Here is a 12172-nt window from a genome sequence, read left to right as displayed (position 1 = left end):
GTAGAATAACAGTGAAGACATCAAAACTATGAAATAACACATATGGAATCATGTAGTAACCAAAAAAGTGTTAAACAAATCAAAATATATTTTAGATTTTAGATTCCTATACCTTGATGACAGCTTTACACACTCTTGGCATTCTCTCAACGAACTTCATGAGGTAGTCACCTGGAATGAATTTAATTCCTTAATCCGTTTGAGCCAATCAGTTGTTTTGTGATAAGGTAGGGGTGGTATAAAGAAGATAGCCCTATTATGGCAAGAACAGCTCAAATAAGCAAAGAGAAAAGACAGTCCATCATTCCTTTAAGACATGAAGGTCATTAGGATAAATTCATTAGAGTTGACTGCACCCAAATAAATGCTTCACAGAATTCAAGTAACAGACACATCTCAACATCAACTGTTCAGAGGAGACTGCGTGAATCAGGCCTTCATGGTCGAATTGCCTCAAAGAAACCCCTACTGAAGGACACCAATAAGAAGAACAGACTTTCTTGGACCAAGAAACACGAGCAATGGACATTAGACCGGTGGAAATCTGTCCTTTGGTCTGATGAGTCCAAATTTGACATTTTTGGTTTGACCCGCCGTGTCTTTGTGAGATGCAGAGTAGGTGAACGGATGATCTCCGCATGTGTGGTTCCCACAGTGAAGAATGGTGGAGGAGGTGTGATGGTATGGGGGTGATTTGCTGGTGACACTGTCGTGATTTATTTAGAATTCAAGGAACACTGAACCAGCATGGCTACCAGGATTCTGCAGTAAAAATAAAATCCCATCTGGTTTGCGCTTAGTGGGACTATCATTTTCTTTTTCAACAGGACAATGACCCAAAACACACCTCCAGATGGTGTACAGGCTATTTGACAAAGAAGGACAGTGATGGTGCTGTATCAGATGACCTGGCCTCCACACTCACCCGACCTCAACCCAATTGAAATGGATTGGGATGAGTTGGACCGCAGAGTGAAGGAAAAGCAGCCAACAAGTGCTCAGCATTTGTGGGAATTCCTTCAAGACTCTTGGAAAAGCATTCCTCATTAAGCTGGTTGAGAGAATGTCAAGAGCGTGCAAAGCTGTCAAAAAGGTAAAGGGTGGCTAATTTGAAAAATCAAAAATGTATTTTGATTTGTTTAACACTTTTTTGGTTACTACATGATTGCATCTGTGTTATTTCATAGTTATGATGTCTTCACTATTATTCTACATTGTAGAAAATAGTAAAAATAAAGAAAAACCCTTGAATGAGTAGGTGTGTCCAAACTTTTGACTGGTACTGTATATCTTTTTTTTTCTTAAATAGCTTTTCAGGGTGAAAAAACGTAAACTTAAATGACTAAAACCCGATATATAGTATCTAGAAAATATAATAGACATATATATATTTTTTATAATATAATCTTGGAGAACTAACAATCACCAAAATAAAAGATAGCCAGTCGGGGGGAAGTGAAATTCAATTATCACTGACTGTCTAGCTTTTATTTCGGTGACTATTAGTTATAGAAAATGTAAAAAACAATGAATTTAATAGTATAGATTTTTTATTATGTTTGAGCAAAAGAACACAGCATTTTCCATGGCAAAATGCATCAAATTTTCTCTCAGCTCCATGACAGAATATGTAGAATTGCAGGAAATTAGCTTGAAAACTGCTAAATGTTCTCTCAGCTCTACAGAAAAATGTGTAGAATTGCAGGAAATTGGATTAAATATTCCAAAATGAGATCCCCTAAAATGTTTTTTAAAATCCTGCAACGGGCCGACCGCACTCATTGCCACGCCCCCTGCCCCCTACCTATACACTCATTGCCACGCCCCCTGGCCCCTACCTAAGCCCCTTTTTTATCCAGAAAAAACCCTGAACCCTCCCTCACTAAATTCTCCATGATAGAAACACTGTAAAGAACTTGCTAGCTACACAGTATATTAAATTAGTTAATTCATTATGTTCTAGGACATGGGTATTCAATTCTTACTAGAGGTCGACCAATTAATCGGCATGGCCAATTAATTAGGGCCAATTTCAAGTTTTCATAACAATTGTAATCGGCATTTTTGGACGCCGATCATGGCCGATTACGTTGCAATCCACGAGGAGACTGCATGGCAGGCTGACCACCTGTTACGCGAGTGCAGCAAGGAGCCAAGGTAAGTTTCTAGCTAACATTAAACTTATCTTATAAAAAACAATCAATCTTAACATAATCACTAGTTAACTACACATGGTTGATGATATTACTAGTTTAACTAGCTTGTCCTGCATTGTAAATAATCAATGCGGTGCTTGTTAATTTATCATCGAATCACAGCCTACTTCGCCAAACTGGTGATGATTTAAAAGCGCATTCGCGAAAAAAGCAATGTCGCTGCACCAATGTACCTAACCATAAACATTAATGCCTTTCTTAAAATCAATACACAAGTATATATTTTTAAACCTGCATATTTAGATAAAAGAAATTCATGTTATCAGGCAATATTAACTAGGGAAATTGTGTCACTTCTCTTGCGTTCTGTGCAAGCAGAGTCAGGGTATTATGCAGCAGTTTAGGCCGCCTGGCTCGTTGCAAATTGTGTGAAGACCATTTCTTCCTAACAAAGACCGTAGTTAATTTGCCAGAATTTTACATAATTATGACATACCATTGAAGTTTGTGCAATGTAACAGCAATATTTAGACTTATGGATGCCACCCATTCGATAAAATACGGAACGGTTCCGTATTTCACTGAAAGAATAAACGTTTTGTTTTCGAAATGATAGTTTCCGGATTTGACCATATTAATGACCAAAGGCTCATATTTCTGTGTGTTTATTATATTATAATTAAGTCTATGATTTTATATTTGATAGGGCAGTCTGACTGAGTGGTGGTAGGCAGCAGCAGGCTCATAAGGATTCATTCAAACAGCACTTTCCTGCGTTTGCCAGCAGCTCTTCGCAATTCTTGAAGCACAGCGCTGTTTATGACTTCAAGCTTATCTACTCCCGAGATTAGGCTGGCAATACTATAGTGCCTATAAGAACATCCAATAGTCAAAGCTATATGAAATACAAATGTACAGCGAGAAACAGTCCTCTAATTCCTATAATAACTACAACCTAAAACTTCTTAACTGGGAATATTGAAGACTCATGTTAAAAGGAACCACCAGCTTTCATATGTTCTCATGTTCTGAGCAAGGAACTTAAACATCACTTTTTTTACATGGCACATATTGCACTTTTACTTTCTTGTCCAACACTGTGTTTTTGCATTATTTAAACCAAATTGAACATGTTTCATTATTTATTTGAGACTAAATTGATTTTTATTTATGTATTACATTAAGTTAAAATGAAAGTGTTCATTCAGTATTTTTGTAATTGTCATTATTACAAATATATATATATAAAAATCGGCGGATTAATCGGTATCGGCCCCCTCTGGTCCTCCAATAATCGGTATCGGCGTTGAAAAAGCATAATCGGTCGACCTCTAATTCTTACCCTACGAAGTCTGGAGCCTGCAGGTTTTCTGTTCTAGCTGACAATTAATTGCACCCACCTGGTGTCCCAGGTCCAAATCAGTCCCTGAATAGAGGTGAACAATTAAAAAAACGCAGTGGCTTCGGGGTCCAGAGTTGAGTTTGAGGGTTCTAGTATGTTGTTTAATGATGTTTGACATGACAGTGGATATTCAGCATACTGGGCATCATCGCTGGCTCCTTTCTCTGTGGTCTTTAATGTGTGTCATTACAACGCTTCAGTCCGCTCTGATCAAGGCCGTCCGGCCCTGCCTCTGTTGAAAGGCCATTTCATTGGACTAGTCATTAAAATGTGGGCGATGGACACACACTCATATTAAAACGGACGGGGCTGTTGGTCCAGAGTCAGGTCGCTCTGCTCTGCACGCCTCCTAATGTTCTTTAATCATTGGAGGGAAAGGGCCCGCCGCTCGGGTCACTCTGCTCTCAACGAGCAGCACTGCACTCAGAGACAGTATGAAGAGTGTCCAATTAATTCCTGGGGGTCCTGACCCCTGAATCCATAATGAAAGTTGGGCCAGGCAGACAATGCTGCCAGAGCTGAATAGACAGAGCAGAGAAGAACATTGACAGCTATAACTCCTCCATCTCCCTTTACATATGCACGTAAGCGTCCATGTGCATGCACACAGACACACACTCACACACTACACTCTCTCTCACACACACACACGCAGTACAGTACAGTACACACACACACACAGTACACACACAGTACACACACAGTGTGAAACCTGACAATGTCAGGAATGTTAATCCCATGATGTGCAAGTTATCAATCCACAGTAAATGTCAGAGGGAGAGGATCTGCCCTCATGAATGATGGATATATATTGCTGCTTGTTTTCTCCTAGTCTGCGTCCCAAATGGCACCCTATTCCCTTTATGGTGCACTACTTTTTTTACCAGGTCCCATAGGGCTCTGGTGAAACGTAGTGCACTATGTAGGGAATAGGGTGCCATTTGGAGTGCAAGTCCAGTCTCCTCGCCATTGTATTATAGAGTGGGACAGTGCTGCTGAGGGCTTATACTACATCTCCAGGCGTAACGTAGCTCATCCCTTCCAGCAGCAGCAATACCTGAATCGCACTGACATTACCATCCTGCTCCACTGGCTGCTCGGCTAGCTGCAGACACAAGGAGGTGAGGAGGAAGGAGGAGGAAAGGATGACACTCTCACTGCTTTTGGATTCTCTCTCTACCTGGCTCAAGCTATAGAACATTGTGGAGATGTGAGATATTTAAAAAATAAGATTGTAAATGCACACTGTCAAGGAAGAATTGAAAGCCTGCATGAACTTTTCTATCCATTTCCAGTAACAATATATGTGCAGGTAGGGGGGCTGGAGAGGAGCCTACCCTTCTTCAGGTAGGAGTGCTAGAGAGGAGCCTACCCTTCTTCAGGTAGGAGTGCTAGAGAGGAGCCTACCCTTCTTCAGGTAGGAGTGCTAGAGAGGAGCCTACCCTTCTTCGGGTAGGAGTGCTAGAGAGGAGCCTACCCTTCTTCAGGTAGGAGTGCTAGAGAGGAGCCTACCCTTCTTCAGGTAGGGTGCTAGAGAGCAGCCTACCCTTCTTCAGGTAGGGTGCTAGAGAGGAGCCTACCCTTCTTCAGGTAGGGTGCTAGAGAGCCACCTACCCTTCTTCAGGTAGGAGTGCTAGAGAGGAGCCTACCCTTCTTCAGGTAGGGTGCTAGAGAGGAGCCTACCCTTCTTCAGGTAGGAGTGCTAGAGAGGAGCCTACCCTTCTTCAGGTAGGGTGCTAGAGAGCAGCCTACCCTTCTTCAGGTAGGAGTGCTAGAGAGGAGCCTACCCTTCTTCAGGTAGGGTGCTAGAGAGCAGCCTACCCTTCTTCAGGTAGGAGTGCTTGAGAGGAGCCTACCCTTCTTCAGGTAGGGGTGCTAGAGAGGAGCCTACCCTTCTTCAGGTAGGAGTGCTAGAGAGGAGCCTACCCTTCTTCGTGTAGTGGTGCTAGAGAGGAGCCTACCCTTCTTCAGGTAGGAGTGCTAGAGAGGAGCCTACCCTTCTTCAGGTAGGAGTGCTAGAGAGGAGCCTACCCTTCTTCAGGTAGGGGTGCTAGAGAGGGAAAGGCTGCACAGCGGATACTGGCATCCATCCTCTCTGGGGATCAGGTCTAAGCTTAATAACAATTCAGAATAATTTATGCTCCAGCCACCATCGTGGCTTCTGCAACTAAACGCACACTGAAGGTTTCTACCCCTTTGAGGACATCAACTCCAGTGGGTGAATAAGTGGCTATCAAGTGGCTATCTATAGGCATCTCTGTGAGAAAATAGGGCTACATAAATCATTCAAAACACACACGCACACGCATGCATGCATGCACACACACACACAACCAAAAGTCTCTTTTCACATTCAGCATGTGTTTGCCCTGACAGTATTTTATGAATACCAGCATGTGTTGTATCTGTTTATTTACAGCTGCTTGTTTGGTATGCAAACATTCATCTCGATGGGACCCCTGCTTGATTAATTAATTAGGACTTATTAATTAAATTAGCATTTGTCCACAGCTGGGCTTCTAATCGCAAATTCATAGCGAGTGTTCAAACATCAGAATAATATTTGCCCCAACACTATGTTTAATAACAGTAGACAATAATGCCTATTTTCATTCAAATGACATCAATTAAAAGCATTGCACTCCAACTGCCGATGTCAAATACAATACAATCCATCATTATTTGTAAAGTAAAAGCAAGTTTGAGGTCAGTGTAGCAAATCGTAACTTAGCTTCATGAATTGTATTGAATCAATGAATCGATTAGTTGTTGAGTACACAGACGTCTGTCAAGTACTCCAACTTGTCCCTGTGGTAATGCAACTATACTGCATGAGAAAAGCACTGTCATGCCATGTTAGAGAGAGAGAGAGAGAGAGAGAGAGAGAGAGAGAGAGAGGATAGAAAGAAAGAGAGAGGATAGAAAGAGAGAGGATAGAAAGAGAGAGATAGAGGGGAGAGAGAGAGAGAGAGAGAGAGAGAGAGAGAGAGAGAGAGAGAGAGAGAGAGAGAGAGAGAGAGAGAGAGAGAGAGGTGAATGACGGAGTAAAACATTTCCATAATTCAAGACATTGGGTTCCTTTTTACACCACACCAATGGTGGCGAGGACGTATCTGGGGAACAGGCCGTTTAATAAACACAGTCATGGCTGCAGAGAGCAGAGCAATTTGACACAGTTTTAACCACCGCTGGGCTCAGGCTCCTGTTTCTGTCTGTCTGTCTGTCTGTCTGTCTGTCTGTCTGTCTGTCTGTCTGTCTGTCTGTCTGTCTGTCTGTCTGTCTGTCTGTCTGTCTGTCTGTCTGTCTGTCTGTCTGTCTGTCTGTCTGTCTGTCTGTCTGTCTGTCTGTCTGTCTGTCTGTCTGTCTGTCTGTGACAACACTAATAACAAATGGTTCTATATAGTGCCAAATAAGGGTTATTAAGCTTGGAACCATAGCGGAACCCTTTTTGGTGGTATACCTTTTACTAGAACCATGCTCATATGTTTCTAAATGGAACCTGTATGGTGCTATAAAACACCTTTTCCTAAGGTTCTATCCTGAACAAAAATAGAAATGCAACATGCAACGATTTCAAAGATTTGACTGAGTTACAGTTCATATACAAAATCAGTGAATGAAAATAATGAATTAGCCCCTAATCTATGGATTTCACATAACTGGGAATACAGATAAGCATCTGTTGGTCACAGATACCTTAAAAAAAAGGTAGGGTCATGAATCAGAAAACCAGTCAGTATTTGGTGGGATCCCAATGTGTCTCATGCAGCGCCACACATCTCCTTTGCATAGAGTTGACCAGGCTGTTGATTGTGGCCTGTGTAATGTTGTCCCTCTCCTCTTCAATGGCTGTGCGAAGTTTCTGGATATTGGCGGGAACTGGAACACGCTGTCGTACACGTCAATTCAGAGCATCCCAAACATGTCTGGTGAATATCCAGGAAGAACTAGGAGATTTTCATCTTGTGTACAGACCGTTGCGACATGGTGCCATGCATTATCATGCTGAAACATGAAGTGATGGGGGCGGATGAATGGCACAACAATGGGCCTCAGGATCTCGTCACGGTATCTCTGTGCATTCAAATTGCCATCGATAACATGCAATTGTGTTTGTTGTCCGTAACTTATGCATGCCCATACCATAACCCCACCGCCACTATGGAACACTCTGTTCACAATGTTGACATCAGCAAAACGTCTCGCCCACACGACGCCATACACATGGTCTGCGGTTGTGAGGCCGGTTGGACGTACTGGAGATGGCTTATGGTAGAGAAATTAACATTCAACTCTCTGGCAACACCTCTGGTGGACATTCCTGCAGTCAGCATGCCAACTGCACGCTCCCTCAAAACATGAGACATCTGTGGCATTGTGTTGTGTGACAAAACTGCACATTTTAGAGTGGCCTTTTATTGTCCCCGGAACAAGGTGCACCTGTGTAATGATCATGCTGTTTCATCAGCTTCTAGATATGCCACACCAGTCAGGGGGATGGATTATCTTGGCAAAGGAGAAACGCTCACTAACAGGAATGTAAACAAATTTGTGCACACATTTTGAGATAAATAATCATTTTGTGTATATGGAACATTTCTGGAATCTTTTATTTCATCTCATGAAACATGGGACCAACACTTCACATGCTGCATTTATATATTTGTTCAGTGTATAAAGAGCCATTAAAAAAGGGTTCTATATCGCACCAAAAAAGGGTTCCACCATGGTTACAACCCTTTTGGGGGCTATATAGAACCCTTTTTTATGGTTCTTTATAGAACATTTATAAATAACCTCTCTCAATCTCAAAGGTTTTTTGTAGAGCCATACATTTTTTTAAATTATTGCTTAATAGCCATATTATATTGTTAAAATTCCACAGGTTTTATTATGTTTATTAACCAGTTCAATCAGGTGTGCTAGTTCTAAAACAGCTTTGAGTCCCTGAGGAGACTTTTTCAAACGACAATAGGCCATCCATGAGTCTTTCACAAGACACCATCACTGGCCATAGTCATATATAACAAGAAATAGCATAACACAACAGATTAGACAAACTGGAATGACACTCATGGCTGCACAAAAAGAGAGGTGCACAAACCATGTCCCAAACCATGTCCCAAAACCTAAACGAGCCACCACCCCTACATTTTAATGATCACTAAAATAGGAAATAACCCTTTTTTGAACTGCAAAGAACCATTTGAAGGCCTCAAAGGGTTCGTTGGGTCAGTATGGTTCCACATAGAACCCCCACCTTTCCCAAAGAACCCTTGAGGAACCCTCACTTTTTTGTGTGTAGGCATAGGTTATCAAAGTCCACAGATGAGGACATGGATACGATTCATTCACGTTGTTGCACGAAAGCACTGAATGGCAAAAGGACATAAAGCCTGTACTGGTAGGCTACATAAACGGAATTATTTTACCTTGAGCTGTTGTGTAGTGGATAAACAGGGAAAACAATAAAATCCATGAGGCGCGCCACCTCAGTCCGGGCGAAACTCCAGCCATTGTCCATAGCCGGGCTAAATAAACAGCGTGTGTCCGGCACGCTGAATACATGTTGTGCCGCTGACCAAGTCGTCCCGGAGTTATCGTTGAGTTGTCTGTGTGGGTCTTGCAACTGTCCTCTCTGTGAACGTCGTCGTCACTGAAACCGGGCAATCTCCGGGTCTCAGGGCGCTCGAGCGAGACCGCGCGATCCAACAATCACCAACTGCTCTGAAGGAACGATATGTGGAGCAGATCAATTGAAAGTTTGTTCAGTCACACACAGGACTGAAATAATGCGAGTAAATTCCAACTAACATAAGCTCATAAATGAAATTATCGATAGGCTTATGCAATACCGCGGTCAATAAATTAAGTATGTGTCCTTTAAACTGTAACCTTTATGATAAAAATAGGAGCAGAGTCCATGTTGACTGCTGGATACAGAGCTATTGTGTTTTAACTCAATTGTAGCAGACACTGAAATCGTGGCTTTCAGTCTGTATTGCAATGAGGCAGACCTATTTTTTATTTAGGCTACGAATTGCAACAAAACAGCCTGAACCTATCTAGGTTCCTTTGAAAAAAAATTCTTTTCAGATTGCAGAGCAAAGTTAAATCATAAACCATTCAATTCTCCAGCACCTGCATCGGGAGCAAGTATAAATCATAAAATATCAATATAGGCAACTATTTCAACAGCAATACTTGTCCCGTTTCCATAAAAGTTATTCATAAAGTTTATCCTCTTCTGGTGATGGTCAGGATGGATGATTATCTCTGGTAGTAGCTATTGAAGAAGGGAGAGTGCTGGAGAGAGGATTCTAGCTCCCTGAATCCGTTATGTGCTTGAGCAATACCAGCGATGCTCCCGGCATGAGAAGCAAAAGTTTCCAAAGACGATTCCCGCGTCAGGTCCGGGAATTCCCTTGGTAAAAACGAATCTATTCACTCAGTGGTAGTGGTACATTTCGTGGGAAGTATAGGGAAAAGGGGAGTGGGAGAGAAATGTTAAATAATAACGCTATCATCGAAGTCTTCGGTGGCGGAGGAGCACGGTTTGTCTGTGTCCTTTGAAGGCAGCGTCCACCGTTCCTTGTGCGAATCATAGAACTGTCTATCGGACTCGGTCGGTCTGCATCCAGCATGCGCGTGTATGGGAGGGTAGCAGGTTGCCACCACGCGGCAGTGCGCAATAAAGCATCCATTACCAAGCGATAGGGAACAGCCCATTACCAACATGCACATAGGTGAAGTCCACTTTCATAAAGCACAAATATGTACCTGGTTGATGAACAAATAATAGCAATTTTAGTTGATACAATACATAAATTACACTCCTGTTTGTTGCCAGGCTACAATAATAGGTTGAATAAGTTACCCACTGTGCAAAAACTGGTTGAATCAACGTTGTTTAAAAAAAAAGTGTAATGATGTTGAATCAAAGTATAAAAATGATTGGATTTGCAAAAAGTCATCATGTAAGAGCATTTCTTATATTTTGCACCCAATGTTTAACTTCAATGAAATGTTTTGTAGATTTAATGTTGAATCCATGTTAGTTGACAACCAGTAGAGGTGCATGGGTCAAATCATTGGGGAAGTCAAGCCAGAAAAAAATGCCATATTACAACATACATGCAGTACCAGTCAAAAGTTAGGACATACCTACTCATTCCAGGGTTTTTCTTTATTTTCACTATTTTCTACATTGTAGAATAATAGTGAAGACATCAAAACTATGAAAGAACACAAGTGGAATCATGTAGTGACCAAAAAAGTGTTATGCAAATCAAATGTAGAATTTCTTTCCTTCTTAAAGCCTTTCAGCCAATCAGTTGTGTTGTGACAAGGTGTAGGGGTATACAGAAGATAGCCTTGTATGGTAACAGACCAAGTCCCTATTATGGCAATAACAGCTCAAATAAGCAAAGAGAAACAACAGTCCATCATTACTTTAAGACATGAAGGTCAGTCAATCTGAAACATTTCCAAAACTTTGAAAGTTTCTTCAAGTGCAGTAGTAAAAACCACCAAGCACTATGATGAAACTAGGTCTCATGAGGACCGCCACAGGAAAGGAAGACGCAGAGTTACCTCTGCTGCAGAGTATAAATTAATTAGAGTTAACTGCACCTCAGAAATTGCAGCCCAAATAAATGCTTCACAGCATGGCTACCACAGCATTCTGCAGCGATGCGCCATCCCATCTGGTTTTTGTTTGTTTTTCAACAGGACAATGACCCAAACACACATCCAGGCTGTGTAAGGACTATTTGACCAAGAAGGAGAGTTATGATGTTGCATCAGATGACCTGGCCTCCACAATCACCCTACCTCAACCCAATTGAGATGGTGTGGAATGAGTTGGATCGCAGAGTGAAGGAAAAACATCCAACAAGTGTTCAGCGTATGTGGGAACTCCTTCAAGACTGTTAGAAAAGCATTCCTCAGGAAGCTGGTTGAGAGAATGCCAAGTGTGTGCAAAGCTGTCATCAAGACAAATGGTGGCTATTTGAATAATCTAAAATCTAAAATCTGTTTTGATTTGTTTAACACTTTTGGTTACTACATGATTCCATATGTGTTATTATTCCACAATGTAAAAACTTGTAAAAATAAAGAAAAACCCTTGAATCAGTAGGTGTGTCCAAACACATTACTGGTACGGTATCTGTTGTGATAATTGCGTTGTTTGCTCGATAACATGTTAGTTAATTTGCCTTGCGATGATATATGCCTAAGGCCGAGCCAATAAAAAGACACAGAGGCAGAATAAATTAAATCACACCTATGTTTCATCACAAAACCAGAGAGCAACATCTCTCAGATGAAGTCCACAAAGTAACAAACAGTTACATGACCTACAGCATGGTCAAGAAAGTTATTGTTTCCTACATTTTCGGACTACTAAACAACTATTGATTTAGAACCACGAAGAGTTACTGCAAGTAGCAAAGTTAAACAGGAGCTGCCTCCACTATTCCAGCATCATTTCAACTTCAACATTTAAACATAATCAAGCCACCTATGCATAGTCCAATGCAGTGACAACTAAAATATATAAAAAACTGTTTAGTCCAATCAACGTAAGCTAAATATGATGGGACTGTCCATG

The 12172-nt window shown here is 41.5% G+C and overlaps 1 protein-coding gene across 8 annotated transcripts in view; it reads right to left on the bottom strand.

Annotated features, from left to right (window-relative positions):
* The window catches only part of sdk2b (sidekick cell adhesion molecule 2b), a 443163-nt gene extending 432989 nt beyond the window's left edge, over window positions 1-10174 (bottom strand). For all 8 annotated transcript variants that reach the window (XM_014179818.3, XM_014179822.3, XM_014179819.3 and 5 more), the window contains exon 1: window positions 8991-10174. In XM_014179818.3, the coding sequence (XP_014035293.1) occupies window positions 8991-9126 (136 nt within the window). In that variant the 5' untranslated portion in view covers window positions 9127-10174. The remainder of the gene's footprint in view (window positions 1-8990) is intronic.
* Window positions 10175-12172: the final 1998 nt, after the last annotated feature.

This window comes from Salmo salar, chromosome 28, assembly GCF_965601325.2.
Source record: "Salmo salar chromosome 28, fSalSal1, whole genome shotgun sequence".
Classification (NCBI taxonomy): Eukaryota; Metazoa; Chordata; class Actinopteri; order Salmoniformes; family Salmonidae; genus Salmo; species Salmo salar.
This window is presented reverse-complemented; position numbering and strand designations above follow the sequence as displayed.